Source organism: Oryctolagus cuniculus, chromosome 11 (assembly GCF_964237555.1).
Source record: "Oryctolagus cuniculus chromosome 11, mOryCun1.1, whole genome shotgun sequence".
Taxonomy (NCBI): Eukaryota; Metazoa; Chordata; class Mammalia; order Lagomorpha; family Leporidae; genus Oryctolagus; species Oryctolagus cuniculus.
In genome coordinates this window covers 49,510,648-49,526,993 of record NC_091442.1, presented here as the reverse complement: position 1 = coordinate 49,526,993, position 16,346 = coordinate 49,510,648, and the positions used below count along the sequence as shown (strand labels likewise).

General features: G+C 54.1%; 1 protein-coding gene across 1 annotated transcript; it reads left to right on the top strand.

Annotated features, from left to right (window-relative positions):
* Positions 1-5,248: 5,248 nt before the first annotated feature.
* On the top strand, positions 5,249-13,379 carry VSX1 (visual system homeobox 1). The gene is made up of 5 exons (XM_051834477.2): positions 5,249-6,169; positions 8,709-8,787; positions 9,226-9,349; positions 10,506-10,686; positions 12,334-13,379. Exons 1-5 carry the CDS (start codon positions 5,743-5,745, stop codon positions 12,699-12,701), a joined length of 1,179 nt encoding a protein of 392 aa, XP_051690437.1. The 5' UTR covers positions 5,249-5,742; the 3' UTR covers positions 12,702-13,379.
* The last annotated feature ends 2,967 nt before the right edge of the window (positions 13,380-16,346 follow it).

Sequence of the window (16,346 nt, the reverse complement as noted above, 5' to 3'; positions counted from 1 at the left end):
TCATCTCCCCATGGTGATGCTGCTGTTTCAAGCCTGATGCTCAGGGTGGGGTCCCAGACTCTCCACTGACAGTGCCGTGCAAAGTAGATGCCAAGGAGACTTTCCTTACTAGGGGTGACACAAGGAGGAAATATGTTGATGGAGGTGACGCACTTCTCATACCTGGCACAGAGGAGGACTCCACTTACAGGGCCACTTGTTTTAGCACTGATATATAATATTTAGCACTCGTGGGGCCGGTGACATGGCTCACTTGGTTAATCCATCTGCAGCGCCGGCATCCCATATGGGCGCTGGGTTCTAGTCCCGGTTGCTCCTCTTCCAGTCCAGCTCTCTGCTGTGGCCCGGGAGGGAAGTGGAAGATGGCCCAAGTGCTTGGCCCCTGCACCCACATGGGAGACCAGGAGGAAGCACCTGGGTCCTGGCTTCGGATCGGCGTGGCTCCGGCTGTAGTGGCCATTTGGGGAGTGAACCAATGGAAGGAAGACCTTTCTCTCTCTCTCTCTCTCTCTCTCTCACTGCCTAACTCTGTCAAATAAATTTAAAAAAAAAAAAATTTAGCACTGGTATATAATACTTTTCAGGAGTATTTTCTCTTTGCTACTGTTCTCTTTGTGGTGCCAAGCTGACTCTTCCCTAGCCTCCTGGCTGGCTGGTGGCAGATTTCCTAGCACTGAGCTTGGGTGTTGCCCAGAGGGCCTCAGAGCATCTGGGGGTGACTGGGTGTTTTTGGGCCCAGGGCATGCTTGCTCAGCAAATGAGGACACACAGTTCACTGGAAGTCCTTGGTTCTAGAATCCAGAGGCATCAGAGCTCCCAGGGGCTTGTAAACAGACATCCCAGGATCCTCCCACTCTGGGGTTCTGGGTCAGTAGGGCCAGATGGGGCCCTGGCCTTGCTGTCCTCACTGGTTCAGAGCTGATACTGCTAGCCCAGGGCCCACACTTTGAGACCCACTGATAAATGGTCAGGGGACCACTTCCAGGAGCCACGACTTGGAAGGTAGACCGTGTGTTTCTAGGGGCTATCAGAAGACACGGCTCTGGACACCTGAGGACATACACAAAAGGACCAAAGGGAGGGGCAGACAAGATGGCCTCAGGAGCACCAAGTTACATGATGTCTAGAACTTTCCAGCTGCGGTAGGGTCATCCGGGAAGGGCCCATGGCTGGGAGCCGCTTGGGCTGGGCTTCAACAGGTAAGGGACTTCTGCTCATACCTGGCACTGTCAGTGTTGTGTTAAAACACGGGCTCCTGCTGTGAAGGGGAGGAGGGGGGTCTCTGTCCTGTTCCTGGGTCTGGGTGGGCTTGGGGCTACTTAGACCAGTCACACGCTGGTGAGCCATACATGTGATGCGACTGCTCTTCCATCACCAGCAAGGAAGGAGCTGGGAGTTGGTGTCACCATGGTGAGGAGCAACAGGGATGTGCTCCAACAGGGACCACGGTGGCTGTGGGACAAGGAGGGAGTGGGGAGAGCATGGAAGAAGTAGGAGGGGCACCAGACAGTGACAGTGTTCCTGGCTGCAAACCACAGAAAACAGGTGCATCCAGCTGACACAGAATCGAAGTCATAATAGCTGTGCGTCGTAAGAAGCCAAGAGCAGTCAGCAATGGCCGTCACCATCAGTAGCTGGAGGTGATCTTGGGATGGAGGGTGGAGAGCTGAGGACAGTTCCCAAGATCCTATTCTGGCCCCTGGGGTGGGGGCGGGGCAGTGCAGACTGGAGAGGAAGCAGCTGGATCCAGCTCTGGGTGGGCTGATTCAGTGCTCCTGGGAGACCCTAGGGGACAAATGGGCAGGAGACCATTGGAGATGGGGACCTGGCTGCAGGAGCAAGTCCTGGGCTGGATATGGACCTCAGGACCTTTGCTGGGCCGTGATGGTTGCACCATGGGTTTCTGTGTGTACGTGTGGTGGTGGTGGGGAGTGGGAGAAGCACCCAGGTTGATGCTGAGTGGGCATTGCAGAAGTCGTGCAGGGCAGGTACTTCGGGGAACCCCAGTGGGAAGTGAGATGGGGACAGGAAGCCTCCCAGGTTGAGAGCTTCAAAGGCAGAGCCTGAGACAGGGTCTGGAGGCACGAGATTTATTGGAGGTGAGGAGGGAAGGAGGTCCCAGGAGAAAGGGAGGCCAGAGATGGGGCGGGGAAAGGGGCTGAGCAAGGCTCGGACTTGTGGCCTGACCCTCGAGGAGAGTGGATTCTGGAGAAATAACTACAGAGCTGTCCCTTATTGAAAGGGGAGGGGTGGTCTCACATGGTACCTCGTATCAGTTGTCATATGTGGGTGTGTGCTTGTGTGTGTATGTGTGTGTTTATGTGTGTATGTGTATTGTGTGGGTGTATGTGTGTTCATGTGTATATGTGTGTGCTATGTGTATGTGTGTGCATGTGTATGTGTTTGTGTGTATGTATGCATACGTGTGTTTATGTGTGCATGTGTATGTGTGTTTTGTGTATATGTATGTTTATGTGTGTGTATGTGTATGTATTATGTGTATGTGTATATGTATGTATGTATGTATGTGTTTACGTGTACATGTGTATGTGTTTTGTGTATATGTGTGTATTGTATGTGTGTGTGTTTTTATGTGTGCATGTGTGTGGTTTTTTTGTATATGTGTGTCTGTGTGTGTGTTCTGGATCAAGGAGTTTTGTCAGTCCAGGGCAATTCTCTCTCCATGAGCGGGCAAGGTGAGCTGCTGGCAGCCCACATTCCAGAAGCTGGGGAAGGTGCCCCCAGGGTCCCTGTCTGTGGGGAGCAAGGGCACCAGGGAAGGAAGCCACGTGGGGCTTGACTGCAGCAAGGAACTGCACCACAGTCCTGCTGGGTGCCTCTGGGAGAAGCAAAGGATGCAGGCTGTTGATAATCCAGCCTGTGTTGGTCTGTGGTCCAGGGCTGCTCACACCTGGTAGTTCTTGGCATCTCAGGCTGGCGGACAAAGTGGACTTAGCCTAGAGAAAGCGGCTGGGCCAGGTGCAGGTTGGGTAGCCAGGCAGGAGATGGGGACGGGGCACAACAGTGCCTGCTACAGAGGCTGTAAGGAGGGCTCAAAACCCAGCCAGAGGCAGAGGAGAATCAGACGGACAGCAAAGCCAGGGACTCCCAAGGTGGCGCTTCTTCCCACCCTGGCGCCCCACGGACTGCTGGCCCCGGCCAGTTTGGCCCATCCAGTCCCAGCCTGGAGCTGTGAAGAGCCCAAACGCACCCAGGCAGGACCGATCCTCGAGAGCCAGTGGCCGGGCTGGAAGCCGGAGGCGCACTCGCGGTTGGGCGATAGAGAGGGCTTGGAAACCTTCCCTGGAAATAATGAGTGGAGAACCCCTTTACTGATTAGTTAAATCCCGGATAATCCTGGCTGATGAAGGCAGAGCCAGACCCCTTAATGGATTTTTAGGGTTCCAAAACGACTTCTTGGGAGTGGCCCCGGGCGATTGGCACGGGGGGTGAGGAGCAGGGAGGCTGGGAGGACCCCATCCTCCCGGCTTCCAAGGCTCAGAGGCGACCCCCAGAAGCGGGAGTACAGGTGGACGCAGCCGCCTGTGAGGCGCCCCGCAGACACGCAGGAGTTGGAGCCCTTCCTCCATCGCTGTGCATACTGAGCGAAGCGCTTGGCACGGCTCTGTACCCCTGGAGATGGGTCCCTGAGCTGATCAGCTGGGGTTAGGGATGGGGTCAGCGCTGGGTCCGGCCGGCGGGAAGCGGTTCTCGCCAGCCAGAGGTACCGTGCGTTCGCCGCCGCCACCCAGCCGGACTGGAATCCAGCCTGCCCTCTACTCGGATCCCCAACGCCCCTAGTGCCTGGTGGGGCTGGAGACGGCGTTAGGCGGGGAACTACGGACGGCCTCAGCGGCCCCCACCCCATTCGCGGTCTCTGCGTCCCCTTTCCACGCATCTCTCGCAGTGCTGCGCTTGTCCCAATTTCTCTTTGAGCGTCCAGTGGGACCAGGTTTATTAGGCTGTTTCTTTCATACGCAAAATGAGTTTGGTAAGATCCTTCGCTGGCCCCAGGCCGGGGTTATCTTGCGGAGCGACCGAGATTGGGATGACCTTGCTCGACCTTTTGTTGTCTGTGCGTCCCTGGCCATCTCCTAGGGGTCCCCAGGCAGCAACTGGGTGCGGAGGAGAGACAGGGGATCCCAGATCCTCGAGCAGCAGACGGTGGCGTGGGCCTCCCGGGCTGCGGACGCGGTGCACGCGTGGGCCAGAGTTCCCTTGAGCGTGGGTCACCTTGGGGCTCCTGTCCCGCCTCTCCGCCCCGGGGCCGGGCTACAGAATGTGTAGAATCGTGGGAGTTTCGCCCAACTGGGACCCCCAGATTCGGCTCTACGAAGGACGACGCCTCAGAGGGGAGCTCTTCGGCAGGGACCGGCGTCCCCAGAGCCTAGTCCGTAAACCCAGAGATAAATTTGGAGGGGGAGGGGAGAGGAATTCCTGGCCGAGCTGAAAACAACGCTGGCGTCTAAAGCCGCTGCCGCCCCCGCCCCCGCCCCCGCCCTGGACAATTACCCCAAAGGAAAGTTATTGTTTTGCTAATCCCAGGAACAGCTTGCCAGAGCAGATTTGGATCTTCCTTTAATAATGGAAAGTTAATGCGTAGCCCCTTGTAATTATCTCGATCGGGAGGCCCGCGTGTAATCCGCTCGTTTAGCTGACGCGCGGCGAGCTGGAGACCGGCTTTGCAAGCTCCGCGCTGCGCGCAGGCAGCCGTGCCGCACCCGGGAGATCCGGAGGGTCCCCCTGGCTCTCTCGGAGACCCCTGGCCGTGGGGACTGCGAGAGACTGCTTCCAGGGCTCTCGGACTGGGCCCAGGGCTCAGAGTCACAGGGATCGGGTGGGCTCAAAGCCCGATCCAGCAAGCGGCTTTACTCACTTGCCTGCTTTGGCGCCAACTCGAACAAAACGCAAACACAACTTTCTTTCAATAATCCTAAAACCTGGCCACGGTTTGTTATCTCCGGTGAGGACTGCGCCCCAGGAGGCACTTTTTAATTCAACTTCCGCCACCACCGTTTAAACGTGTTTATATAAAACGCTGGTACATATATATTTAAATAAAAATAATAATTGCTTATCTGAAATTCTGACTTCACCTGGCCTCTGGCCAGGCACCCTGCTCTGTGATCCACGCCCTTCCCCCAGCGCGTGTGGGTTTTCGACAACTCTCCACCCACCCACTCTAGTGTGGGTTTGGCTGCAGGCAGAGAGCAGGCACGGGTTACTTTTTTTTTTTTTTTTTTTTACTTCTTTCCCCATGGGGATTTTCAGAGGTTCCTGCGGTGAAGTTGTAGGGCGAGCGGGGATCACTTTGGTTGTGGATGGGGGGTGCGATGCGAAGGGGCCCTAGGAGTTCATGGGTCGTGTCCAGTAAGCGTGGAGGATCTGGAAGGAAGGGAGGCTGCGCCTTGGACCCACAGGCAGAAGGAGAGTTGTTTTGTCCCTGCCCACACACACAACCCCCCTACCCCCACCCCCACCCGAGAATAGGGCCGGGGCGGGCAGGGGACAGCTGGGGAGAAGAGGGACTAAGGGAGCGACCGCGGGGCCCGCAGCTGCGGGGGCGGCGACCGAGGGGAGGGGAGGGCCGTCGGCCGCATCCCGTCTCTCGGGGTCCCTAACAGCGACGCGCCCTCGCCCAGCTGATTGGAGTGGGCAGCCTAGCCGTATAAAACGTCCTCCGAGCTGGATCACCAACCCAAAGTGACCCAGAGAGGGTCGAGCTTCGCCTCCTGAGACGACATGACCACCGGCGGCGACGCGATTCCCGACGCGCGCGCCCGGAGTCGGGCGCAGGTGCCGGGTCGGTCCCCCAGCGGCTCGCGCCCACGCGGCTTCGCCATCACCGATCTGCTGGGCTTGGAAGCCGAGCTGCCCGCGCCCGCGGGCCCTGGGCCGGGATCGGGCTGCGAGGGCCCAGCGGCGGCTCCGTGCGCTGGCCCCGCACTCGGCGGCTCCTGCCTGGCGCGCGGGGCGGTCCCGTTGGGGCTGGGCCTCCTCTGTGGTCTGGGTGCACCACCGCCCGCCGCCGCTCCGGCGCCCTACCTGCTGCTGGCCGACGTGCCTTTCCTGCGGCCGGCGGGGCCGGAGACAGCCGCCCCGCAGCTCCCCGGGCGCCGGCCGCCCGCGCCGGGCAACCAGAAACTCAGCGAGAGCGCCTCGACGTCCGGTAACCAGGCCCTGCTTTTCTGCCCCTGCCCCTGATCCCGGTGGCTTCAAGCGCGGTCGCTCTCACTTGCGGTCCCGGAGCGCAGGGAAGTCCGGATCCCAGTGGGAGGCGTAATCGCGCCGCAGCGCCGCGGGCCCCAGGGGGAACCCCAATTCTCCAGAATCTGGTGCCCACAGCACTGCAGGGGCCAGATGGAGCCTTGCGAGGAGATCCTGGTGTCTCGGCCTCTACCTCCGCGCCAGGAGCGAGCGGGGATCGGGAAGGCGGGGGCGGGTCCTGTCTACCAGCTGCACTGGCTGCGGGCTGGCAAAAGCTTTCGGGGCCGGGTGCCCAAGAACTGTCCGCCTCTGGGGTGCTGAAAAGGGACCGCGCGCGGAAGAGAGGACGCTGCCTGGCTGAATGAATGCACTATGGCTAACCACAGCGCTGTGGCTAACCTGCGTTTGGTTCTGGGTGCACCTGTCACCCCCAAATCCAGGCAGAGTATGGGGAAAGAGAAGGAAGCGGTGAAACCCCGTAACTGACAAGGACCAAGAAATGGAGAGGCTTGCGTTGCTGGGGGAAGACGAGGGAGAACTACAAGGAAAATGAGGATCTAGGTACCCACGACTAGAACCTAGAAGGGGCAGCCAGGCAGGCAATCCCAGCAAGAAAGTGCCGCGGGTATCGCCAGCCTGGAAAGAAAGCTAGGCAGTAGGCTGCACTTCAAGAGCCTCTCTGTGACCTGGAGTGACCACAACCCTGGCTCTTTTACTTGTTTCCTTGAAAATGCAGAAACCGATTTCATAGGATGGGTTCTTTTTTCCACAGACACTGATAAGAGAAAAGGAGAAAGGAATTAAATCTTGCTTTGTGGGGACATTTCTGGGAGAGCTGACCTGAAAGACATACCCTGTGACCACTTGTTGCATGCAACTTTGTCTTCAAAGGAAAATAGAAACAAGGGGGATTAATTTAAATGCTATATTTTAAATCCAAGGCATGCAAATATCAGTATCAACACTTTACATGCAATCAATATAAAATGTTTTACTTTGTCCACTGAGTATTCTGTGCTTACAGCAGATCTCAACCTGTTTAGCCACGTTTCACTAATGAGCCAAGTGCTCATTAATATTATGTGGCTAGTTGCCACCAGGTTAGCAGCATAGCATGGAATCCTATGTCCAAGCATTTGGTTTTCTGGTGAGCTGATGTAGAAGGATCTAGTGTTATTTTATTATTTTCATCTTTATTCATCCTTTAAAAACATTTGAAGTGGGACAGCAGGTTAAGCCATTGCTTGTGATACTGGCATCCCACATTGCAGTGTTGGTGGATGTCTAGGCTGCCCTGTTTCCCAACTAGCTTCCTGCTGATGGCTCTGGGAAGAGTCTAAATACTTGGACCCCTGCCCCACCTATGTGGGGTAATGGAATGGAGTTCCTGGCTCCTGGCTTTGGTCTTGCCCAGACCTGGCTGTGGGAGTCATTTGAATGAAATGGCAGATGGAAGCTCTCTCTCTTGCTCTCTATTTCCCCACACCCCCATCGTTCTGCCTTTTGAATAAATAATTATTTTAAAAAACTTGAAGCAATTATACTTTTAAAATTAAAATATATATTGATTTTATTTATTTCAGAAGTAGACACACACACACATGCAGAGCCAGACAGGACTCCCATCTACTAATTCACCCCCCCCCCAAATGTCCACAACAGCTGGACCTGAACAGACTAAAGCCAGGAACCAGGCATTCAATTCAGGTCTCCCACATGAGTGAGAGGGACTTGATTACTTGAGCCATCACCTGCTGCCTCCTACAAATTACACTGACAGGGAGCCAGAGCCAGGACTCAAACCCAGACGTTCCAATGCCCCCACTGGCATTATAATTGCTGAACCAGACACCTGCCTGCAATCATTGTTTATAAACCATGGATCCGACAATACTCTGGTCTTCTTGCCTCTCTTTCCATCTGGACCTTTTGATGTGATGGCCATCAAAAGATGAGGCACAAGTGGAGTGGTTCTCCCAGGGCATCTGGGAACCACCCGACCCTGCCTCCAGGGGTTCTGAACAGGGTGCAGCTCTGTCGCCTTCACCTTCTCTCCCTGTGAGGGGTGTTGGTATGGGGGTTAAGAGGAGGAGAGGGGAGGCACAGGCAAGTGAGTGGATCTAGAGGCTGTGGGGACAGACAATGCAATCAGTGGCTGAGTGGCTTTGGCTGCACACACTCTGGCATTTGAATTGCAGCTTCACCATTCACTGCCTGTGTGATCTCAGGACAGTCACTTAGTATCTCTGTGCTTTGGTTTCCATGTCTGTCAAAACAGGATAACAGCAGCGGGGGGTGGGGGGGGGGTGGGTGGGTAGAGTTTTTATGTTTTATGGAGGACTGACATAAGGTGTGGACGTTGGACTCTAGTGAGTGCTAGCAGTGTGGGTTTGTGTAGGCAGATGCTCATATTCCCAGTAGGATTGTGACTTCAACCCTCACATAAAATCCAGGACACGCAAACAAGCTTCATGGCTCTCTTCTTGTCTTTGTGCGGGCAGATGAGGACAGCCCGTCTGAGGAGAACAGTGACTTGAAGGAGTCCCCCATTCTGGGCAAGAGGAAGAAGCGGCGGCACAGGTACAGGGTGGGCTGTTCTCTCTGGCCACCTTTCCTGGGGACCCCGCACCCGAGGACTCATGGCCCTGGGATATGGCAGCGTCCCTTGTAACTCCTAGCGGGCAGGAGGAAGGGCACAGTATCCACCAGGGGGCGATAAGCCTCCAACTCCCAGGAGGCTACGGAACAATCTTCCCAGCAGGCGATAGCCATGGTTTTGTGCATCTGTAAGATGGGTCTTGTCAAAACGAACGGATGAAATTCATTTAGAAAACACGAAAGAATTGTCTTTGTTTGAAGCAGGCTCTGGTTTCTATGGAGGCTGATGGCTAAGAGTGGGATGTCCAGTACTCAGGATGTGGCTTTTGGGCTTGAGCATCATGGTGATGGTGGGGAGCAGTAGGTGGGAAGCCTGCCTTCCCGGCGTGGACTTGAGTGTGTGCTTCTGACTCTCCACAGGACGGTTTTTAGTGCCTTGCAGCTGGAAGAGCTGGAGAAGGCGTTCAGCGAGGCCCACTACCCTGATGTGTATGCCCGGGAAATGCTGGCCATGAAAACTGAGCTCCCAGAAGATCGAATCCAGGTGTGTATGTGTTTCCCACACAAGCCACAAGGGGGCGTGCTATCCCCCACCTGGGCGAGCGCACCCACAGCCACCCCCCACAGCACAATGCGTAGCATCCTTTAGCCAAAGGCACCATGAGAAGATTGTCCCTGGGATCCTCCTGCGTTTTGTCCTTTTACTGTTATTTACTATTGAATCATTCTTTAGATTTCCACAAGAACGTGCGCTAGAAACTGCGCAGATATATCACTGAGAAATCATGGGACTGTCGTCCTTTCTAGAGAAATCAGCTGTCACGATGTGCTGTCATATGGGATGAATGTATGGGCATGTAGGTGTATCCAGCCCCAAAGGGTGACCTGCACACTCATGCACACATATACAATTGCGTGCACACCCACACTCAGGCACACACACGCACGCACGAGAGACTTTTGTTCTCTGTTTTGCCACAGCTGTCCCTAACTCACTCATTTTTTTTTGTTTGTTTGTTTTGTTTGTTTGTTTTTGACAGGCAGAGTGGACAGTGAGAGAGAGAGACAGAGGGAAAGGTCTTCCTTTGCCGTTGGTTCACCCTCCAATGGCCGCCACGGGCGCGCTGCGGCGGGCGCACCGCGCTGATCCGATGGCAGGAGCCAGGAGCCAGGTGCTTTTCCTGGTCTCCCATGGGGTGCAGGGCCCAAGGACCTGGGCCATCCTCCGCTGCACTCCCTGGCCACAGCAGAGAGCTGGCCTGGAAGAGGGGCAACCGGGACAGAATCCGGCGCCCCGACCGGGACTGGAACCCGGTGTGCCGGCGCCGCTAGGCGGAGGATTAGCCTAGTGAGCCGCGGCGCCGGCTCCCTAACTCACTCATTTTTAAAAGCTGCAGCAAGCCCACAAGATTCATTTTACAAACTGCTCCAAAGAACTTTTCCCCATTAATGAAAACAGCAAACATCCGCAGCCCACGCCTTCACCCAAGGCAGCGAGGAAAGAGAGCTTTGATGTCATCGTGCCCATTCCGGATTGCAGAGAAAGCCCTCCAGCCCCCTGCTGGAGCTAGCAGGGCATGCCTGCCCTGCACGGGTGGGAGGCGGACCCGCTTTAGAACTCAGAGCAGGGACGGTTCGGGTCTGCCAGACCACCCTCCTCACCACCTACTCTCTCTGTGTCCTCTCTTGCCTCCATCCAGGTCTGGTTTCAAAACCGGAGGGCCAAGTGGCGCAAGCGGGAGAAGCGGTGGGGCGGCAGCAGCGTGATGGCCGAGTACGGGCTGTATGGGGCCATGGTGCGTCACTGTATCCCGCTGCCTGACTCCGTGCTCAAGGCGGCTGAGGGCGGTCTGCGCGGGGCCTGCGTGCCCTGGCTCCTGGGTAAGGAGAAGGCCCTGGTGTGTGTGTTTGTGTGCATTTGTGTGTACGTGCATGTATGTGTGAACGTACACGCACACCCAGCACAGCCGCTGGTGAAGCAGAGCAATGTCCATGGACACAAATTCAGGCACAGAACCTTGCCTCTAATGTCTGGTGAGTGATAAGGCCTGCAGTGGCTGAGAGTGCCTGATCATTTAACCTAGACACGTGCAGGCAGTGCGTGGAAAGATCCTGTCCAGCTGTTCACAGCTGGGGAACTTATTCGGAGTGCACCTGCGTGTTGAATGCTGTTAGAATGTGTAGAAACCATGTAATTCCGGGGCACAGGTTATAAGAACAGGGCATTGCTGAGCCAGAGACCTAGAGCCAGGACCCTACCCCTGCCCCTGGTTCTGGTTCTGGTTCCGCATTCGCTGCTTTGTGTCTTCTGGGCTGCAAATCTCCTGGGCAGGTCCAGTTTTTGCTTCCCCCAGTGGCGTTGTAGGTTGGGAAGGAGTAGGTGTCTTTGTCCAGCAAACACATCTGGAATATCTACCCAGCAGACTGGTGCAGGAATTCTGGTGTTAGTACTCAACTGGGCTCTGGCTGGGTCCACACCAAGGAAGAATGAAAGACACAGACAGGAAGCAGTGAAGAGCAGAGGCTGCAATGATAAAGGAAAAGGCAGAGAAAATCCTAGGCACCTAGACAGGCTCCTAGAGGAGGAAGCTGTCTGGCGGGCTTTGAGACAGAGTTTTAGCTTGGTAAATGGTGACTTCTTTCGATTGGCTGGCTAAGATGTCAATCTTGCAAGTAAGCCATCAGCCAGTCATCAGGTTCTTTAGCTGTTGTCAGCTGACTTGTTGCAGAGTTCTGGGCAATGAGCTAGATCTTTGGGCTGCTGGAGCAACCTCCCCCACCATGTCTCACCCTGTTCTCTTATTTTTTTTTTTTAATTATTTTTATTTTTATTTTTTATTTTTTTGACAGGCAGAGTGGACAGTGAGAGAGAGAGACGGAGAGAAAGGTCTTCCTTTGCCATTGGTTCACCCTCCAATGGCCGCCGCAGCCGGCGCGCTGCGGCGGGCGCACCGCGCTGATCCGATGGCAGGAGCCAGGAGCCAGGTGCTTTTCCTGGTCTCCCATGGGGTGCAGGGCCCAAGGACCTGGGCCATCCTCCGCTGCACTCCCTGGCCACAGCAGAGAGCTGGCCTGGAAGAGGGGCAACCGGGACAGAATCCGGCGCCCCGACCGGGACTGGAACCCGGTGTGCCGGCGCCGCTAGGCGGAGGATTAGCCTAGTGAGCTGCGGCGCCGGCCCTGTTCTCTTATTGACAGCAGGGGCCAGTACCTTGCCTGCTTGCCAGACTGTAATCTCTTCTCATAAAGAGACCAGAGAGAGAGAAAATGAGGCAGGAGGCCATGCCCACCCATCTGAAGTAGGGAGCCTGCTGGCAGAGCTGTGGGCACCTAGGAAAGTGCTGAGTCACTGTTATCCAAACAGAGTACCTTTGGTGCCGGCCACTAGCCGGCAGCCCTAATGGTGGTAAACACCACCTACCTGACCCTCCCGTAGGTCCCAGAGATAGGCATCGACAATGACAATTTTAAGGAAGAAATGTACTAATTGCTGAATTTTAAGGTGTGTATTTTGTTCTTTTTCACAAGGGATGCATAAAAAATCCACGGAGATGGTAAGGAAACCAGGAAGTGAAGACCGGTTGGCACGACTCTGGGGCCCTGACCATCTCCAGGAAGGCTCCAGCCAGAGTCAGGCAGGGCAGCAAAGAGGCTTGGACAAGGAGAGCTCCAAGAATGCCTTGGAAGACGTAGCCATGGATCTCTCCAGCTCTGCCCGGCAGGAGGCCGAGGAGGTGCAGTGTGCGGCAGGTGCCCGAGGCTGCTCCGACTCCACAGGGCTGGACAGGCTGCAGCCCAGGAAGCTGGGAGCCTCGAGAGACCCACAGGTCCCAGCCACAGAGGCTGCAGAGAGCTGTATCACCCCAGGGCGTTTTCAAAAGAAAAAAGTGGTCTGAGACAAATATTCTCATTTTTACTTTCTCCTTATGCAACATCACCTACTTTAAGAGGACAGATGGGTGACTTAGGGAAAATCCCATTGCATTCTAGAATGGAGACTGTTCCTTGAAGGCACATGAACCAGCAAACTGGGTGTAAAATTCCGATTCTGTTTTGTAGAACTTGATCAGGGATCTGCTGCTGGGCACCGTTTGAGATGTTCACATACAGTGTATAGATTAATAGGTTAGGGCTGACGTCTGAGCTCTGAGTTTGAAAATACGAATACCTGTGACCTTGGGAAGAATCAGATGTCTTGGTAGTGAAGACTCCGTGCAGACCCACGTGTGAATTCTAGTATCTTCATCTTGAACTTGGCCTTGGCTATTTCCCCTCTCTTGTTAAGGGGATGCTTCTGTGTTCTTCCTAGCATCATTTGCCAGGCTATGTGCAGTGGGACTGATGAACAAAACAGCAAGAGAATGAAAGCCATGTTTCCTCTCCCCTTCCATATTGCAGGAGGCCATATTCAGCAGCTGTTGGCCAATGCAGAAAGGGTGTTTCAAGGTCAGACCAGTCTCCTTGGTCTTTCAAAATTTATATTTGGAAGCACTTTAGTGACTTGGGTTTCATGAATGTTTCCTTTCCTGGGTTTCCTTTGTCAATTATTTATTATTTAAAAATAAATGTTCTGTGGAGTGTTTGCTGTTAAGTGCTATCAATCACTGCACTCTTTCTATCAATCACTGTACTGTTTCCATCAATCACTGTTCTGTTTCTTTCAATCACTGTACTCTTTCTATCAATCACTGTACTCTTTCTATCAATCATTGTACTCTTTCTATCATGCACTGCACGTCTCCACTATTGCCAATCCTCTGGTAGCCTCTTCCCTCATATGCTTTTTGATTTTTAAATTTTTATTTTATTTATTTGAGAAAGACAGAGACAGACAGAACTCCCCTCTGCTGGTTCACTCCCCTGCAAACTCAAGAGCCAAGAACTCAATTTAGGTCTCCCACGGGGTGACAGGAACACAATGACTTGAGCCATCACCTGCTGCCTCCCAGGGTGCACATGAACAGGAAGCTGGAAGCAGGAGCCATGCCAGGATTCAAACCTAGGCTCTCTTATACGGGATGGGGGCTTAAGCACCACCCCCAAATGCTTGGCCTGCTTATGGCTTTTTAACCTCGGGAAGGCTAAAGCAGCCATTCTCAGGCTATGCACGTACCAGGTGTTGCTTCGTAAACAGTGGCCATGTCTGATTCACTTTTGGGAGTCCAGAGAGAGATCACATCTTGTTAAGGGGGACATGTGGTGCCTTGTGAAGACAGTGGAGTGGCAGAAGGAAGCAAGGAGGCTGCTACTCTACTCTGTAAGGCAGCATGGGCCTCTGCCCAGCTGGGCCTGGCACTCCCATCTCTCTGGATGAAGAAACAGAACAGCTTTGCCTCCGGCCTGTTTTGCTCAGCTGGTGCTTGTTCTGTGCAAGCTAAATGTTACCCATCACTCACTGTTAAACAGAAAATGATGAGCCTATCTTCCTTTATTTTGTTAAGGCTTTATTTTATTTAATTGAAAAGCAGAGTGGTAGAGAAAGACAGACAAAGGGATCTTTGATCTGCTGGTTTATTCCCCAAATAGCTGTCACAGCTGGAGCTAGAGCTCCATCCAGGTGTCCCAAGTGGGTGCAGGGGCCCAAGTCCTTGGGCCATTCTCTGCTGCTTTCCCAGGTGCATTAGCTGCGAGCTGGATCAGGAGTGAAGCAGCCAGGATTCAAACTGACACTCTGATATGAGATGCCTGCTTTGCAGGCAGTGGTTTAACCCACTGAGGCACAACATCAACCCCACAGGTCATTTTAAATGCATAAGAAAACACTACTCACCACTGACATACATTCTTGATGTAGGGTCAGGTTCTCATGGGAGAACATGCTTTTTTTAAAAAGATTTATTTATTTATTTGAAAGTCAGAGTTACACACAGAGAGAAGGAGAGTCAGAGAGAGAGGTCTTCCATCCACTGGCTCACTCTCCAATTGGCCGCAACGGCTGGAGCTGTGCTGATCCAAAACCAAGAGCCAGGAGCTTCTTCCGGGTCTCCCACGCAGGTGCAGGGGCCCAAGGACTTGAGACATCTTCTACTGCTTTCCCAGGCCACAGGAGAGAGCTGGATTGGAAGTGGAGCAGCTGGAACTCGAACCAGCACCCATATAGGATGCTGGCACTGTAGGTGGCGGCTTTACCTATTATGCCACAGTGCTGGCCCCACAAAAATTCTTTTAAAACCACAGCAAGAAAGCTCCCACTTGCAGGAGGTGTGCTTGGCCTATGCCCACTGCCTGCAGTCTCCCACATGTGCCCATTGGATAACTGGCACGAGGGCTCTTCAACACACAGTCCCCTTATGTCCCTGCCCGAATCACCAGCAGGTCAGACTGGAGTCTGGCCACAGGAAATAACTCAGGATGAACTTCTTTCAGTTTTCAAAAGGGTTTGGCAACAGAGATGTGGGCGTCAACATCCTGAAGGAGATTTCCAAAAATTACAATTTGCGAACAGCCAATTTGGAAAGCGTCCTAATGGGAATCTGTGCCCAATGCTGCCAGCTGCCCGGCGGTGACAGGAGGTGGCAGTCGATGTTGGGAAACATTGAGGGACTATGCAGAGGTTTTCACAAGTGACTGAAGAACAAGATGGAGCAATGGATGCCTCTTGCTTGGACGGCCGTGTAGCTAGCAACAAACAACGCAGTCCACTCGCTAACACCTTGTGCTCTGCTGCGGTCCTCACAGTGGATGAGAAAGGAAGTGAACTTGCCGATTGTCCAATGTGTCAGAAGCGCACAGCCAAGAAGAGCTAAGACAGCCTTGACAGGCAGGGTGAGGGACTTGACCACGGAGCAGGGCTGTGATAGGCTGTGACAATGATGGCTGCGTAATCCTGGCCGTGCACTGATCCCTGGCCGTGCACAGACCCAGAAGCAGGGTTTACCTGGGGATGAGTTATTGGGACAACTGTTCCCACACATGAGGAAAGATGGAACTTACCTGTATTGACACCTCACAAGGAAACACTCCCAAATGTGCTATCAACAGAAGTGTGGGGCAGAGAGAGAGAGAGAGGGAGAGGGAGAGAGAGGGAGGGAGAGGGAGAGGAAGAGAGAGAGAGGGAGAGGGAGGGAGAGAGAGGGAGAGAGATAGAGAGAAATAGAGAGAGAGAGGGAGAGAGAGGGAGAGGAAGAGAGAGAGAGGGAGAGGGAGAGGGAGGGAGAGAGAAGGAGAGAGAGGGAGAGAGAGAGAGAGAGAGGCACATCCATCTACTGATTCACTCCCTAAATGCCCGCAGTAGCCAGGGTTGAAGCTGGGAGCCAGGAACTCAATCCAGGTCTTGCATTGGCATCAGAAGTCAGAGCAGGGAACTGACCCTAGGCCTTCCAGTTTGGGTCACAGGTGTCTCAACCTCTGGACTTCACCACTAAGCACCCATCCAGGTAAAGCTTTTAGAGGTTTTGGTTTAGGAGATGCTCCAGGTACCTCCAAAATGTGGCTTAACACAATTGTTTTATTTGACTTACAATTTTTATGAGTCTCTCTCCCTCTCACTCTCTCTCCACCTACACACACACACTCATTGGTGGATATGTTATATACACAAT